This window comes from Epinephelus lanceolatus, chromosome 13 (assembly GCF_041903045.1).
Source record: "Epinephelus lanceolatus isolate andai-2023 chromosome 13, ASM4190304v1, whole genome shotgun sequence".
In the NCBI taxonomy this organism is placed as follows: Eukaryota; Metazoa; Chordata; class Actinopteri; order Perciformes; family Serranidae; genus Epinephelus; species Epinephelus lanceolatus.
In genome coordinates, this window is record NC_135746.1 from 18,613,334 (window position 1) to 18,631,960 (window position 18,627).

Genomic DNA, 18,627 nt, shown 5'->3' on the forward strand with positions numbered 1-18,627 from the left:
GAGCCTAATCTAGCTATCGTACATCGTATGGTCTCTTCACATGATCAAATAGAGACTTGACATTGGACAACATCAACATACTGTACATAAAATCATTATTGCATATCTGTACAACTGTACGTGTATCTGTACATGAATTTATCAGCATCATAAATAAATGTGGTGACAGAGATGTGCTTGTTTTTCTTGAGAGGCCACTATGGTTGAATAGTTGTTGTTTTATTGTGGACTTTTGTATCATATGTTGTGTTTGTTTGCATTTTTTTTTGTGTTTTGATTGGCTTTTCAGTCTCAGTGGGACTTCCTGGTTAAATAAGGGTTAAATAAATGAATAAAATGACAAAGATACCACAAGTTCTATCAACAGCCAAAACGAGCTAATTAGAAATGAACCAACAAGGTTAGGCATTAGAGCACCTTTTAAAGCCTCCTCAGTAAAGGGACATATGTTGCATTCAAACAATTATTTAACTAGTCAAGCAACTGAAAATAACCAGAAATGGTGGTTTTCCAAATTTTCAGAAGGTGGTTAACTGTGAGCGATGTCTTCTGAGGATGAAGCCGCCTGGGTCTTGTGCACTGCATGTGACATTTGGCTTCACAGACATCATCAAATGACACCTCGGAGTGAGCATCAACAAATTGAATGAGGTCACAGAAGAGGACACTGCAGCAAGCGTAGGAAGGGTAGAATTTATGTAGCCACTGGGGTAAAGTGAGGGGTAAAAAAATGACCTCCTACAAAATGTTTTTATGAGATTTCTCCCTGTCAAGCAAACAAAGTTGGGAGCTGAAAACATCCAACACAAGCACGCACTCGGATTACCACAATAACAATTAGGCTTATCAAAAATAATTGCTATTTCCTTTGACGTTAGGGCTGCTACAGAGTCCAATGGAAAGTTAAAGTGGTTTTGCTAATTGCTCACTTCTTATGTGCTGCTCCATAATTAACCATAACCACAATTTTCCCCAAAGCTAGTGACTATGTCTGGGGTTTTTCGTTCTTTCGAACAAAAGGACAGTGAAAAATCAGAAAATGTCAACGCCCCACGGGCTGAGGGGTGGACGGATCCCATCAAATCGTTGGCTGCAAACACTTCTGCTGTGTGTCTGGAGTTTGTCACTGTCACGGACTGAGAGAGCATCATAAATAATCATGAGTATGGAGATGAATGATGACTTGCAGATCTGAATATCCAAGGAGACAGAATTAGCCAAATATCTGAGCAAGCAAGAGGAAGGTTTCAGGAACCCTTTTTTATTTCAGTGACAGCGACCTGCCAGGCGTATCACGAAGTGTCTGTGACAGGTGAGAAGAGCCTGCATTCACCAGCTGACATCTTCTGTCGTTCTCTGCCTTTAACCTCTCTGTCTCTTTTTTTCCCCTCTTAAAAAATTAACCCCTTCCGTCTGTCTGAAAGTTATCTGTATACTGCTTTTGAAAAAGAGTTCACACAGCTTTGGATTCTTCTTAAAATTAACTTTCAGAGACACCCTGAGAAGGGGATGCATAAAGTCCACTCAAGTGTATAAAGGCTGTCTGTTCTGTTTGGTCCAACCAACCCCACAAAATGTTTCCTGACAAAAACACGGACAGACAGCACGTCCAGTAAAGCCTCGGAATGTAGAGGAGACTTTCTCTAATCTTTGCAGAGATGCAGTCTTGCTGTATTTCCTCTCAAAAAGGCGTATGAGCTCACCCCACAAGTGCCAGAACGGGTGAAATGGGACAGCATGTGAAGTTGCCAGCATGAGATGGCACAGAACTTGTGTGAAGCCATTTGATTTTCCCCCCAATATGTCGCCTGAACTCATCCCTACAGGGGGTGGACAAGGCGCGGTTTTAATCAGGGGGCCTTTGTCAGCCCACAGAAAAGAGGCAGGGTATGAGAGGAGATGGAAGAGGAGACGAGGAGGGGTTTGGGGAAATGAATGTGTCAGAGACTGACGCGGGTGTCCCGAAGATGTCACAGCACTGAAAGCGACCTGTGATTAGTCCTGGAGATGGATTTAGAGTTCAGTTTTCGAGCTGCAAATTAAGTGGGTTTGCATGAGCGTGCACCAGCCTGCATGTATATTTCTGTGTGAGGGAGGAACTGAGAGGGGAGTGCACAGCACAGCAGACGATCTTCATTTTAATATGAAAGAAAAGCCACACACTGAGGTAAAAGTTGAAGGGGGATTGATTCCTTTCTTCCTGTTTCTGAAAGGCAATTTAAAGTTAATGTGGAAACTGCCACTGAGAAGAAAAACCAGGTCCAACCAACCTGGAGGCATCAACAGAACATATGGTGTGTGCTCAGAATGGTGTGTGTTTGGTTAGCGAGTTGGAGCTTGGTTCCAGTTGGAGTTCATATGCATCTTTGGGTCTGTTTAAGCGTGTCCCTGCCAAGGAGAGGATGTGCATCTCTATTTGTGAGTTTGCATGTGTGGCTACTGTTTTGTGTGGATGCCCTTGTGCACATGTGTTTTGTTTGTGCGAGTGGGCAGATGCTGGTTCAATGGCTGGGCACATCTGTGATCACAGGCTGTTGTTGACTCTAAAGTTATAAGCCTGTCCTCTGAGTCATTGCCTGTCTCTGGCTTTCATCTCTGATCCCCCTCTAGTGCCAAGCTGCAAGCCCAAACAGCACAGGTGTATCCCCCCCCCCCCCCTTCCTTGTCTAGATCCTTTTTTTTCCCTCCATCTCTGTCTGTCTTTATTGTCTGTCTGAAAACATTTTATCTTGACCTCTTCACAAATTAACACAATTTACTTTTTCCAATATGACTCAATAAACTGAATCAACTGGTTGAAATTGCGGGTTTTATGATTGATGAATGTTTTTACTAGCTTTCCAGAAGCACTTAAATGCACCACCAAGCAAGAGTATTCAAAAACAGTCCCAAATGTGCATGAACTGACAATGAATTGGAGTAAAAGGGGACCAGGATAAACAACAGAAACACTAAATCAAAGCCTGTTTACAAACTCTCATAGGACTTGTGCAGTACAATCCAAGTCTCATTTATCCAGTCATATGTTGAGCATTCTTGGAGCCCATCGGCTGTGTTCGGCGTCTGACTTCCGGCAGACGGCGATACAGTCTCTGGGGGCAGACCCCCGATTTTTTGGCATTTCAGTTTGATTTGGGCGGAGGAGGTGAATTTCCGTTTCCGTTTCCGTTTTTATATATGTAAATATGCTGAACCATTGCGATGGATTCAGAGTTTGCAGTGATGCCAGTTATGTTCCGCCTCGTTAGTTCACCGCACGGACCGTTTAACCTGGCAACAACTGCAGCTGGCTCAAACGTAGTTGGTCAATATCACACGGACTACAAACAGCCTACAACCGGAAACCAGGGCTCTTCCGCTCTTCTTCCTGAGGCAAGATTCACTGAATGTAGAGTCTGTATATAGAGAATATATGTTCAGTACTTCTCAAACACATGCATTTTCACTATAACACACTTTCACATGTGAGTAACACATATGGTCATACTTGTGTGATTGATCTGCCCATGCACTCTTTGCCCTGGTGTACAACTTGTCCATACATGAGACTGTTTTTACTGAAGTGTTTCGAATAGCACGGTTTCAGTAAAAAATGCATTTGGATTCTTCGTTTATCATAAAAGGATGTGAGTTTATGAATTCAACACAATTCGAGTAATTGATAGACAAATGGTTATTCTGTGGGTGAAGTATTCCTTTAAAGTTTCTACAAATGTTGCATCAGAACTTTTTGGAGGCATTTAAACGATCACAAGACAATACAAGACCTGTAAATCTTTGTGGCTGAAGCTTTTATTGCAGGTTGTTCTGCGGACAATGGCACAAGGGGGATTTTTAAAAAATGACTAGTTGACAATTTAACTGAGAGGGTGACATTTCCACTCGGGGCACAAGGCGATTTAAGGGGGCAGCCCTGAAAGTTGCACTCATTTTATCATCCTAAATCAAAAAGTGAGCCTGTGACAGTGTCCCAACAGAAACGTGCGAGAGAAACTAAGAAAGTGGGACTGACAAATGATAGCTGAAACTGCTACCCGAAGATTTTTCTGAAATAAGGGTGAATTCAGGTTTTATAAGTCAGCAGTTTACTGACATACGGTTACATGATTTCTGGATAATGAGGTCCTTCAAACTTTCAGACCTGACACTTCCTGAACAGTAGAGAAGCTGTCTTGTTTGCCACTGACACAGATCTCCTCTCTGCCTGTTTTAATAGAAACCTGCTGTTTGGTCCTGGTTTGGCAAAAAAACACAGTAAGAATGGGAAGCCAGACGTCAAGCTAGAGTTGTTATAATCACTATTAAAACAGTGTCGGAAGCTGCCCTGGGATTCAGACAGGTATTATCTATTCAAAAGGAGGTGCTAATGTTGGACTGAATGAGAAATGTGCAGGTGAAACAGCTTGAATTTCAATATGCACACAGGAGCAAATGGACAGAAAGAAGCTCCTAATTGGGAGTGAAATAAATTATATACGTGCGAAGAATATACTTGAACAATAGCTACTTGACCATTCGTGGGCTATGTATGTGAGAGATCACGACAGGTTAGAGCTTTAATGTAAAAAGGTTAAAAAGTATTAGATCCCCTGTGGAATGATGGTGGAGATAATGGGCTATTTCACAGTCAACTATGAATATTTTTGAAATGTCAAATGAAAAAAAAATCATCTGCATCATTCTGCCCACATTTGTGTCCATCGTAAGAAAGAAAAGCAGCTGAAAATCTAAAACCTGGGGTTCAAAACCCCAACAGCGGCCACGAAATCTAATGCCTACCACACACTAGAAAACTTTGAAAACACTTTGAAAATACATTCTTTCACTGACAATATGAGTTTTAAATCACACACTATAAGATTTTGCAAAGACTGGGGATGTTTCAAGGTCACTTTGTGCAAGAAAACAACTACATTCCTTTTGAGATTATTTCCCATCCTGCTCCTGTTGGAAAAAATTGTGCCTTACTCTCTTTAAGAGATAAGACATATTATCAATTCCTTATTTGGTAAACACACAAAACTATAGAAATAGAAGATGAAAGGGATCGTGTCTACAGTATTGTTGTAAATTTGGCAACAATATAATCTATGAAGATTTGTGTATAAACTTTACATTTTGGATTTTGTCGCCTCAACTTGCCACCAGCCTCCGTTGGTTTGCTGTGCTGTTTTAGTGGGAGGAGGCCGTGGGAATTAGAAGTGAACCATTTCCAAAATTAGGATTTCTCACTAAAATAAGTGCAGGTTGGTGGATAAGCTACACTGCAAATTAAAAACTAGCTCTTGTTCACTCCACAACTCCACCAGTTTCTCCTCCTTTTCCACAGTCCAAGAGAAACGACACTTGTTCACGCTCTCCGCCTCCCCAGAGTCCCCTAATGTTTACTGTCTACCCAGGTTGCTGCTGGACAGAGCGCAGTTATTGGTTTTTGACAATGTTCGGGTCATTAAACTTCACTATTCGCATGAGACAAGGCTAAAAACTTATGATAATAGTAAACACGTTTGATTTTGTTGAAACGTTGAGATGAGAAAAAGACTGACTTAATACAGCTTGGACTGAGTTTTATGAGCACCCTACACCAAACGATCAGGATCATGGGAGCACACCACAACACTGACAAAACACGATTTCATGTCGACACTGGAAATGAGTCTGCGACAGTGATACCACTTGAAAAGTCATTATGGTGTAGGGCTGACGTAAGGGGTTGGAAGATGATCGCTGGGGTAGGGAATACAAAACAGATTAAACTCTGCTACACAAAAGTCTGTTTATACTTTTTCATTTTTCTTCTCCAACCTTTACTTTATTGAAAAATGCTTTGCAGTTTGACCTCTAAAAATTACCAAATAAAATTGTCTGAGACAAGAAAATCATTTTTCAATTCAAGTGCTCACAACTCACAGACGTGCACCCTGTGATGACAGACAGACAATGCACTGTGTTAAGGGGCACACACACAAAATAAATTGGAAACTTCTAATAAGGGAGATGAAAAAGAATACATAAAAAAAGTAAGAACATGTTTACTAACTGAATGACTGCCTTCAAAGCCAACCATTGTAAAATAACGATTGACAGACGCTAACACACACATACACACACACATACAATTTATACAGACACAAGGATGGCTATCGAAGCCCTTTCTCGCCACTTACTTGATGTAATATGGAACCTTATTCTGAGAGACTGCACGTTGCCAGGGGAGCTGTACAGATGCTGTAGAGAGAGAGACAAAGACAAAGATAAAGAAAAATGAGAAATGCGGAGAAAGACAAAAAGTCAAGCAATAAAAATCGAAACACCATCCTAATAAACATTGCACAATTGTACCGTGCATTACAGTAATTCATTTAGTGTTTGGGGCTTGACTTGAAATAATTCTCACATCTTACACTTCCATAATAACATAGTCTATCTATGTAAAAATAAAAAGACTCTTACTGTGCATGAAATTGAGAGAGGAAAAAAATGTAAATGGATATTGCTTTCTTGGCAGAAGGAGAGGGAAGAGGGAGACAATAGGGCATGAAAGGAAAAATACATTTAAAAAAACTGTTGAGAAAAAGGTGCCACATGTCCAGGTTTACATTAAACTTTGTGGATACAAAGGCAACAATAAATACTGACAGAGCAAGGACATCTTTAAAATGACACTCTGATTCATTGTTAAAACCAGCCAGATATAACACTTGAGAAGCTCTCAAGAGCAATACGGAGCAGAAATGTTGCGTGATTTATCGCCCTCCCACTTTTCCTCCTCCTTGACACAGCTCTACGCTCAGATAGAGAGATGAAAAGACAGTAAGAGAAAGAGATTAAGCGAGATTGGGAGATATACGAGATGGATAGGGCAAGATAAGGACGCGGTACTTTATTGATCCCTGAGGGAATATTAAGCTACTAGTGTAATGAGAGCGAATGTGTGATGGAGTAGATAGTGTCATAGTGCCAGGAAGATGAAAGAAGAGACGGAGTGCTGTTTTGTCTGGTGCAGTTGCTGAGCTCTCAGCAGGGCTTAAATTCATGTCTGTTGGTGACACAGCACGGCAGGCCGAGCTTACCACCTGCTCTGAATCACACACCGTCCATTTTGTCTCTGTATCTGACAGCCGGCAAAGCAAATCAGGTGGAGCAGAAAGAACACTAATGGCCGTATGATTATAGAAAATGACATTAGAGAGAGACACAGGGAGAGAGAGACTGGCTGCTTTGTTTAATGTTCGCACTCGTGCATTTATCTTTTCTCTCTTTTGCTTTGTCTCCAACTCTCTCTGTTCCTCTCTCTCTGCTAATGACCACTCAAAAGAGGGAGAAAGAGGAAGGGAGCCAGTGGAGAGCTGTAATTAAGCCTTGCATTATTCAAGAGTGAAGTGCCTCGTCTGCAAACTGCGCTTGTGTGTGTGTGAGCACCCACATATCCAGTGAGGATGCGTGACTGTGAAGCGTATGGCTGAAGATTAGAAGATGGGACATGAAAAAATTAGGGGGGATGTGAAACAGTGTAACTGAGTGGAAACAACCCAAGCCCCCCCAAATGTTTCTAATTCCCCTGGAGAGGTAATTGGCGCCGTACTTACTGGAGAGGAAATGTTGGGAGGAGGGGCCGAAGTCTCGGTGGGCTTCCTGAAGCAGCTTCAGTCTGTCCTCCACTGCCACCTGCACGATGACCACACAGACAGACAGACAAACAGACAGGAAATAAGACAGTTAGCTGTGGGCCTGACAGTTGTACTCAGAGAAACAGAGCTTTTTACAGTGGCTGGAGTTGGCGTCATGGTTGGAGTGAATTCAATTCCAGTGCAATTAAGTTGGAAGTGGAGTTAAAACCCCAAACTCAAGAAACTTTTTTCTCTTATAGGTATAAATATATACTGCATCAAATACTGAATATATATAGATATCAAGATATAGATCATTTTTTAAGATTTTTAGATTAGGACTAATGTTTGGACAAGTCACCTTTTTCTTAAGTAAAGCAGATAAATACAGAGGTTAGTAGCCTATACTGTATAGTCCTGTGCAGAGGTAGGTTTTCCTTAAGAATATGATTATTCAAGTGAGTTAATCTACATTTTGCCAACAGGTAAATGTAACTAAAAGTAAAGAGAGAATATTAGACCCCTTATTCACGGAAGCAGTTTTTCCTGAGGCTAGCGTATACTTTATTCTTTGCAATGAGAGTGCCGTGTATTTACACTACATTACAGACAGCAGCAGCATGATGAGGTGCTGAGCATCTACTCTGCCCTGACAGCTGCACATTTTACTTTCTGTGCGGCAAGAGCTGAAAATCAAATTTTGGGACGACCATTAGCTCACCTTTGCTGCATGTCATGCCCACTCTCCCTACCCCTATCATGCAATAACTGTCCTATCAAATAAAGGCAAAAAAAATAGCGCCGGAAAATCTTAAATAAAAAACGAAAATGCTCAACTGAGATGATGAGTAACACAGAAATAATCATTTTGTGGATGAAGTATTCCTATAACACACAAAAAAATAAATATGAATATGCTCTGGGTCACAGTTAGGAGCCATTAAGTTGCTGGTGTAGACAGCTGTATTGATGAAAACTAAGACCAATATTTTCTGTCAGTATTGTGTGTGAGATGGTGCAGATCAGTCTGGTGTAGATACCCTGTATTGATCAAGTTATGTGTTTGAACATAATATCCTGTTTTCAGCATGATAAGTCCCCATGGGTAAATAATGGCTATGTACCCAAGTTAGGAGTGGGTGATGTAGATTTTGTCCTCATACATACATATTGAGATATACAGTGGTACAAAACATGTTGGTATGACACACGGATCAGAAACCTTAATAATATCAGATGTCTCGTGGTGTATGTAATATCCTGGAAATGATGAAAACCAGGACAAGACTCCACAGCAACCTGTGCAAAGACACCGCCGATTTCTTTTCCTTATATACTCCATATAACCTTTATTATTATAAAACAGTATTTCAGAAACAGATATCCTGCTCATAAATAATGCTAGTAGCAATTTTACATGGAGTGAACTCAATAAACGGTGAGGCTTCATACAGCTTTGAGTTATCATTCTCACACACACATTCAGTGCTGTACCCCCATGAAAGCTGTGTATTGACCTCTCAGGCAGTGCACCTGTGCCCTCCACGGCTGTGGGGTTGCTTTACTCCATCAGGCTGGCTAGCAGGACAGTATTGGCAGCCTGTAATATTGAGACTCGCACACGCACACACACACCTCAGGCGTTATGGCAGCCAGATCACAGCTGTCCACACAGGGATCCTGGAAACAGGCACAGAAAGGCCAATAGCTCAGTTTCTCTCTGGCCACTAATGGCTATAATGGCCACAGTCCCACTGAGAGGAAGATGGGAGCCGTCTGCATATGAAAACCAAATCATCAAACTGCACAGTCAGATCTGGCTTATTAGTGAAGCTGTCACCTTCCTGCTGACTGGAAAAAAAATTAACAGCAAACAACAGAGGGAAGTGTGCAGTCCACTGAAACTCTGCCATCGTCTGACTCAGTTTCTGAGTTATGGTCATTCTCCAGGCAGAAAGACTATTATTGGGTGTCTGTACAGTACACGGGAAATATCACAAGGCTACAAATTAAGTCCAGCTTCCCAGTTTCTTTCTGCTGAACTGTCACACTTAAAAAGAGATGACTTTAGGTTTCCTTCGAAAATTTCATTTTTTCTCAACATATAACTCCCTTTCCTGCTTCTTTCTGCCCCAAACTCATTTATCTGCAGTGATGACGACGCTTGGTTGTATACAAGAAAAACTTCAAATGAAGTCGAAAAAAATAAAAACTTTCCATGACAGTGTCTTTGAAATTGCAAGGCTATCTGTGGCTGCTTGGTGTTCTTCAAATTGGTGCCATCACAGCTGGACAGTGTGACCTGCATTCAGTCCTCCAACCACTGGGCACCACAGGCATCACCAGCCAGCTCGGTCAAGGATCTCAAAAGCTCAAAGAGTCAGTCATTAAGGATAAAAATACCTTGACATCACCTTTCTATGCACCAATCTCTGTCATGAACCAAACATGTACTGAGACAGGGCTGGGTGATATGACCTTTAACGAATACTGCAATATTTTCAGGCTATATTGCGGTACACAATATATATCTTGATATTTTGAAATCTCTAATCTACTGTAGAATACTAAAATACAAAACTATGAAATACACTAGTGTTGTAATAAAGTTAAAAAAATATTGATAGTACTAAGTTAAAGTACTGTCATAGTAAAGTTAAAGAAGTACTTTTATAATTAATTATTGGTGCTTTTATTTTGAAGCATCCAGCTCGTCTTTGGCCAGAAGTGTTGATGCCTTTGCTGTGAACTTAAAGTGCCAGGTCAACAGTTGGCTGTTAGAAGTTAGAAAGTTAAGCCTTTACTGAGGCGCCGATAAACAAGAGGTTGCGGTCTGGAGCCCTGCAGATACAAAATCACACGCCTCCCCTGTTCACACACTAGCGCCCAGGAGCAAGTGGTCTGGATGGGCGGGGGAGTTGTGAGACATGTCATGTTTGCTTCGGTGGCTTGAAAAAAAATTCATACTCAGTGTTTGCAATATAGTCATTTTCTACATCCCTTTTGGAATAAGCTGTGAAACATTGAGTATAGTTGATAAATCGTCCACACCTATAGTAGAAAAAGAAAAGATGAGATAACCTGTGAATCCATCCATCCATTCATCTTTGTCCACTTATCCGGGGCCACGTCGTGGGGGCAGCAGGCCAAGAAAAGCACCCCAGACATCCTTTTCGCCAGCAATGCTTTCCAGGTCCTTCTGAACCCGAGGTGTTCCCAGGCCAGATGAGATACGTAATCCCTCCAGCGTGTTCTGGGTCTGCCCCGGGGCCTCCTACCAGTGGGACGCCTCCAACGGGAGGCACCCAGGAGGCATCCTGATCAGATGCCGGAACCACCTCCACTGACCCCTTTCAATGCGAAGGAGCAGCGGCTCTACTTCGTGCTCCCTCTGGATGTCTGAGCGCCTTACCATATCTCTAAGGCTGAGCCCAGCCACCCCACGGAGGAAACTCATTTCAGCCACTTGTATCTTTGACCTCATTATTTCAGTCACTACCCAGAGCTCATGACCATAGGTGAGCGTTGGGACATAAATGGACCAGTAAATCGAAAGCTTCGCCTTCCGGCTCAGCTCCCTCTTCACCATGACGGTCCGGCGCAGCAGAAGCCGCACCACCAATCTATGTCATGCTCCATTCTACTCTGACTCGTGGAAAAGGCCCCAAGAAAATAAAAGCTAGTGCTTGAATTAGGCCTGGTGAGGATACAGTGTAAACAAATGGGAGACAAGTGACAACTGACCTTGCTTAATAAGGAGAACATGTCTGAAAGTACCGGCACAACTCACACGCTCGCTCATTTAAAGTGTACACTCCTACAGACTTAACATGGAGGATTTCACTCCCTAATTCACAACCAACGTCACTTCTCCTCTCTTTTCTTTCTCATGACTTCTAAAGAGACTCCTCCACGACTTTCCCTCTGGGGCTAAGACATGCTCCACTCTGAGAAACACTCAGCGAGTCCCCCAGTGGATCACACCAAGACATTCAGATGCATAGGGAGCCAAGGATGTGACTGGTGTTTTATGCGAATAGTGTCCATTGATGTGCGATGACAAAGTGTTGCAGTGAGCACAGAACTGCGTTCAAATAAAACAGGTACACAGGTAGAGGGACAACTCTCAGTCCCCTGTGTGTTTTGGCTGACAAAAAGTGAAATCAGCATGCACACGGCGAGAGAAACTGGGGGAGAGGGAGACAAAGACAGACTTAAGAGATAAAAACACACAGGCAGGCAGAAGGAGAATGAAGGAGCAGGAAGAAAGACGATCAAGATATATATTGAAGCCAGCATTCATTCAGGTAAGCATGGACAAAACGCTACAGGAAGAAAAGTGGCAGAGAACCTGAGACAAAGCAAGAAAAGGGGTATATGTGTGGAGGAAAGAAAACGTGTCTGCTCTAACATCTTGCAGATGATTCGGGAGGATTTAAACTACCTGTAGTAGTTTCCATCTCATGTTGAGCTGGTCCAGTTGTCTGGAGGCAGTAGAGGACAGCTGGATGTCCAACGGTGTCAGCTCTGCAGAAAGCTCATTGACGATTCTTACATCCTGACGTAATGGGGCGATTTCTTCTCTGAAGGTCTGAACAGAAAGTTTTGTATTTGAGGGTGAAAGATTGATACTGTAACTGTGCTATAATTAAAAATGTAGGCTAACTAATTACTTCATCATGAAGTTTGTGCTTTCACAAACAATAACTGAGTTTCTAAAGAGTACCGGTTATCTTCTCTTTCATCTTAATTGCTGTTTAACTTTTTCTTGTTTATCATGTTGACCTTATGATGTAATAGGAGATAAAACAAGTTCTTAATTGAGTTTCCTTCTCATATAATACCTATTTGAAGCTTCCACTGTGACTGTCTATATACACTTAATGCCCACATACTTGTGTCACATACTGGAAATATACTGGTTTTAACTGTTGTATCACAATTTATCACTAGAAAATTACCTGGAAAATTCACCACATTTTATGTGAATGTAGTCAACTGAAGCAATAAATTGAATTGAATGAAGCGAGTCCTCCTGCTCACTAAGTCATGTCAGCAGTGGCCACATGTACCAGGAAGATTGCATGAGAGCTTTTGACACCCAACCCCAAAACCCTTCCAAAACCAGGTAGCTCACGGAGGCAGGTGATTTAAACACAGCTCTGTGAAAAAAAGATGTAAGAAAGGCGTCTTAAATATTTTACGCTCCAATCAGAAAACTGACAGTATATTCTCGTCCATATCATCCTCTGCACTCGTATTTTGGGATGCCATTTTTGTGGTTGGAAATGTAGCTAGTTTGCAATAGATACAGTCAGTATTTGTGGGAATGCGAGAGAAAGGAAAAACAAGGCATTCGTGAGAGTGCTGAGGAGTTGCTGTGTGGCGCTCTGCACAAATAAGCTTAAAAATCTATGCTTTAAGGGTATTTTTCAACCTGGATCCTTTTTTCCAATGTTTTTGTGTCTTATGTGATTAATGGGAACAATATTCTTTTAAACTGGTCCAGTATTGAGCAGGAGCAGTGGCCAGGCTGCAGTGTAAACACTCAGGCACGTTTGCACTGACATGCTCAGACTGTTATTGTAAGTGTCTGACAGTATTATGGAAAGGATGCCTATGGAGATAAATGTTTTTGTTTAAGAGTAAAATTGCTAAACCCACTAGATTCCATTTAAATAAAAAGCAATTTAATCATTGTAAAAGCCCTGATTGGCAGCCAGTGTGAGGGATAATAACAATTAAAAGGAGAAAGCTGTGAGTGGGACGATGGATCACTTATTGCATGGAGCAAATGTGCCTTGAGATTTTGGCTTTCCCTTTGGTATGTCTTGGGCACTAAAACTTTTACTTCATAGTGCTAATAGCTGCAGGGTACTTATATTATGATAAGTTTATTTAGTCATATCTAAAGCAAAAAAGTAGACAATCCTCTCTTTAACAGTTGTATTCAGAGCGCCTACATGACATGGATATTAAGAGATATAACTGGCCAGACTGTCCATGCCACTGGGAGGCAATCATTAAGTTGTGAGCTGGTGTAACAGACAGCCAAATTAATGCAACACTGGAGGAGTTGCCTTCACTCACGCAACCTGTTAACTATTATTTCAAATTTGACGAATTTTGATGCAACTGTTGCTCCTCTGTCCTCTACTTCTCCTTCATCACAACATCTATTTATTGTTTACTGCTCATTAGGAAGTGCTGTCATTTTTCTGCCTGTAAACTAAATGTGTTGCTTGTTTCTTGGCCAGGTCTCCTTGGGGAACAACATCCTCAAATTTGATGAGTGGCATTTGCAAAGAAACAAGACAGAATCATCAAACCGAGTACATCATTAAATCAAGTGGCTTCGTTCCAGGAAGAACAGAAGAGAGGCGGAAACTGTGCGAGAATTCGCAGCTAAGTCTGACTCACACTACTGACACACTTATTTCATGGATGTGCAGTTTCGGCTAATACTTCTACGGAGTCAAATCACAATTGGCAGCACCGTCTTAACTGTTAAATCAGTTGGTCTCATGAAAGATCGTCCAAGTTAAAGAGAAGATGTATTTTATTCAGGTTGATTCGGTGCTGTATGCCGTAATGATGTACAGAGGGGTGTGGTGTCTAATTCCTGACTTGATGTCTTGATGAGTATGGTGCTCTGGCAATAGTGCACACCACAGCAGTGCTGTCTCTCTAACTCACCACGGTCTTGTCGATGTGGTCCTGCAGAGAGTCAATCAGCAGATCGCCCACAGGCTGCCAGGTAGCTTTGGCCTCCTCCGCCCGAGTCAGCCGGAGGTCCAGCTGGTCCATGGAGCTCTGCAGCTCCTGGAGTCGCTCCAAGGCTCGCTCCACCTGACTCTGCCAGCCACCCATGTGTCCTTTCAGACGCTCCCATCGCTCCCTCACCTCGCCCGTCTGCTTGCGGATGGCTCGGGCCAACCCTCGAGCCTTCTCCTCCGGGGTGAGGTCTGGGGGAAGAGAGAGAATAGAGAGAAGAAAGTTATTTTGTTGACACAGACAGTTTCCATGCATGTTATTACAATATATACTTAGTTTCCAGTTTCCCATTAGTTAGGAACTCTTAATAAAATTATCCTTTGCCAAAAATGCAACTTATTTAAATCCTTGCCTCCAACTGTCTCTTTATATTTCAGAAAACTGAACTTCATTAATATTCTGATATTACTGTTTTTTTATTTATGCACTTTTACACACAGGTTATAATTGGAAGAAGAGATAGAAAGATTTTCTAGACAATTCCATGTCAGATTCTTTTCCATTTTCCCTAATTCTTCACTAGTTAATTTTCACAAGATATAGGGGTCCATAAATCTGGATGACATTTTAGGGCCCAGAAAAATCAAACAAACATTAAAGAATGCATGGCGATGAAGGCCGACTGTTACATCACCTCACATCACCTGTGTCTTGGAGAAAAAGTTGCACTTGAACACATGGCAAAGACTACAACCAACAGCCAACTAGCTGGCATGTTCTGCACCTGTGTGAGAGGAAATAACTCTCCATTCCAGCAGACGGAGGTAGCCTGTATTCGTTATTCAAAAAAGGTAACCCAGAAGACTGACAGGACAGCTTCAAGACGCTACTTAGCCAGTTAGCACATTAACAACACAACCCGCTGTTGACAGAACAAAGAATATTTACTGTGCGCTAGCAGACATTAACACAAACAGTTATAAACTGTATAAACTTAACTTTTATAAGAAGTTTGTTTCAGTCTCACGCCCCCTTGACTCGTTTCTGACACCAATTTGTGCTGAATCCACCAAAAAAGGGCTGACAAAGGCTGTCAAGGGTTGACTAGCGCCAATGGTGCAGGACACACCACAAAAACTCACGGACAGCCTGACTTTGATCAACGGCCGACCACTGGCTTGGTGTGTCAGGGCTCTTAAGGTACTGAAGAAGGCTTTCTTGGGCATTTTTTTGTCTTCCTGCACATTATTTTCCATTATTCCTCTGTCCTTTATTTGATTTCAGCTTAGGCAAATAACTCAAGATGAGGAGGGAGAAGAGAAGGGCAGGAGGTGATAAGACAAAAGAAAAAAGGGATCTCAATTACAGCAAGAGAGGACGTGAGGGCAGTCAAGGCATGATGAAAGTGACCAAAAAAAGAGAGAATTAAGGTGAGAGAGGACAGAGGACAGAATAACTGTGACATATCAGAAGACACAGACAAAAAGGAAGAAAAAAAGATGGCAGAAGAGAAACTGCTCCCCAAATACCCATTTAAACTACAAAGAAAGATGAGCAGCTTTTATGAGTTCTAAGGTCTCATCTCTAGAGTAGGGACAGGATTACCATCTTCACCTGTTGGCCCTCTCTCTTCTCCACACACACACACACACACACACACAGCAGACATCTGTGAGACGTGCTGCAGGTGGTGTTTCACACAGATGCACACAATATGATGCTAACTGTCTCTTGTAATGAAGAAAGTGGGGTACAAACAAAACAAGAAAAGTCAATTTAGTGTCATAGACGAAACTTAATTAATAAGACGGAGAATGTAAGACAATTAAAGTTCTTATGACTTTGCTACAGAGTCACTACGACAAATCCCATCGCCACTGATTAAACAAGTGCAGCCTCTGATCTTAGATCAGCTTTTTATCTATTTATACAATGAGGCGACGCTTTGATATCCGTATCAAAGATCACAGACAACAAGCCTATCAGAATGCGCTCTGAAGTCTCACCACACCCCTACACAGCCCCTTGGGACGGTTTAATTATTTACACAGTAGGGTTTTAGTTTGAAGGGAAATGTGCTGACTTAACCAAGACTTCCCTGCCTCATCCGACCAAGACATGGAGGGAATGCTGAATGAGACGCTGTATATTTCATTCTCGGGTGCTCTGTTAGATATTGGCATTAGAACCAGCTCCAGCATTAGTGAATGGTGCTTCTAGAACACTTAACTTTAAAACTGGGCCAAGTAAGTCCTCACATGTAGTTTTAAGACAACGTGACAGGCTTGCTGTGAATTTCTAAGTGCTTTTTGGTACAGAATGTACTGAGTCAGACACCCTGGTGATCTGTTATTACCAGCTTGTTAGAAAGGAGTCTACAAGGACATTCTGGTGAACTATGGGCGTCACGCCAAACACACCATGCAGCAGCGAAGTGCAGCCTGCGATGAGCTCACATGCAATGGCTGTGGAAAGCTGTGGGAGCCGCTCTGAGCTCAAGCTGATTACTTCTGCGGCAAAGTAGAAGTTGGGGATGGTTTAAAGGTATACTATGCAGGATTGTTGGTTACTGTTTGTACAAGAGCTCGCCAGTAAAAAGTGGAAGTAAAAGCCAACCCCAGATTCACTCTCGTTTGGTGTTTCACCTCGCTATAATTGCATTTTTTCGGCATTGTGTCTCTTGAATACCTGCTGCTCACAGTCTGGCACCTGGTTGCTACGTTTTTATAAAGCTCCAACCTCACCTGAGCGCTGCGGGAGAACACACCCATAAACATCCCTAACACCGAAAATAAGAAGAAAATAAGAAAATTCAGGCAGCGAGTCTCTGCAGAAAAAACACCACTACACACTTCTAGTGGGTCACACTGTAAGTGATGATTGACACATATGCACACACACATCCATCTGTATACACAGTTTTGCTGGATCTCTGTTTTTGCCACATTGCCTTTATACCCGCCACTTTAAGCCCATGCTGAATTTTTTGTTTGTGTTGTATTGTTTTGTTTTGTTTTGTTGGTCTTTATTTTTATTGTATGTCTCTATCTTACTTTATTTAGTTTCTTAATCTCTCTTGACCGTTCATATGTCCCTGCTCTATTATCACCGTCTCACACAATACAAAGAAGAAAAAGTTATGATTGAGAGGGATTACTTCTGTATAAGGATAGACCGATACATCGGCTGGCCGATATATCGGGCTGATTCTTGAGTTTTTTACTTGTATCGGCATCGGCCGATACGTGCGTGGGTTCGCGGATTTATTTTTCCCTGGCATGATTTACAGATAGGCATCCACGGGCAGCTCTGTGTTGCCGGAAGACCCTGCAGCGCACATGCAGCGAATCCTACTGTGTACAGTAGTTGTTGTTTTATTTATGCTTCAGCTTAAATATTTGTTTATTTTATAGACATTACTGGAAGATTTAAGAGCACTGAACTCTTTTTTTTATTTGAATGCATAATAATAATAATAATATTCTACCTGTTCTACCTCAACTTTCCATCTTGTTTTAGTATTTTTTACTGTTCAATAAATGTTTCTTATTTTAAACTTGAGACCTGTAATATTTGTTCATTGTGTCACTTTTTTGATGTAAATTGAGGGAGCAAAAGCAGTATCGGCCCCAAATATCGGCTCAAGAAAATCGGCAGTCCATAATCGGTCATCGGCTAAGGGTGATGGAAAAAAATCGGTATCGGCATCGGCCCTAAAAAATCCATATCGGTCTATCCCTACTTCTGCATGAGTCTGTACATTGTTTTGTAGGATAATCCTGTATAGTGTATCTTTAATTTTAAGCTTCGTATTGCAGCCCGCGAATATGAAGAAGAAGAAGAAGAAGAAGATATACTTCATTAATCCCTGAGGCAAACTTAAATTTTTTTCACTCTGTTGTCATATACACACACAGGCCTGAAATACAAACACATGCTGCCCATAAACAGGTGCCCTGAGCAGTTTGGGGTTCAGTGCCTTATTTTGGTGCCATATCCAGTGGCATATTTGGTCCTTACAAGGACTTGTACTGGGCACCCTCCCGTTCCTGTCTATATGGGCTGAGCTACTGCCACCCGGAGTCAACAGAGTATTGTGACTCATGTGACATGTTTACCTATGTTACGAACAATTTCTCCTGCCTAAAACACATGAACACACCTCCTGGCCTGCATTCGTAATGTATATGGCACTATTTTGACCCTCTTATTTTATTTTAGTGTTCAAGAGTGAAATGTATCCATTATATACTGCCTTGAAAACTTCCCACAGGGACAAGAAAAAAGTGCGTCCATGACATAT

General features: G+C 41.8%; 1 protein-coding gene across 12 annotated transcripts in view; it reads right to left on the reverse strand.

The window, feature by feature from the left end:
• utrn (utrophin) overlaps positions 1-18,627 on the reverse strand; it is a 243,729-nt gene that overhangs the window by 65,114 nt on the left and 159,988 nt on the right. For all 12 annotated transcript variants that reach the window (XM_033647959.2, XM_033647960.2, XM_033647957.2 and 9 more), the window contains 4 exons: positions 14,307-14,575; positions 12,055-12,201; positions 7,590-7,668; positions 6,168-6,228 (listed from right to left, as the gene is read on the reverse strand). In XM_033647959.2, coding sequence (XP_033503850.2) covers positions 6,168-6,228; positions 7,590-7,668; positions 12,055-12,201; positions 14,307-14,575 — 556 coding nt within the window. The remainder of the gene's footprint in view (positions 1-6,167; positions 6,229-7,589; positions 7,669-12,054; positions 12,202-14,306; positions 14,576-18,627) is intronic.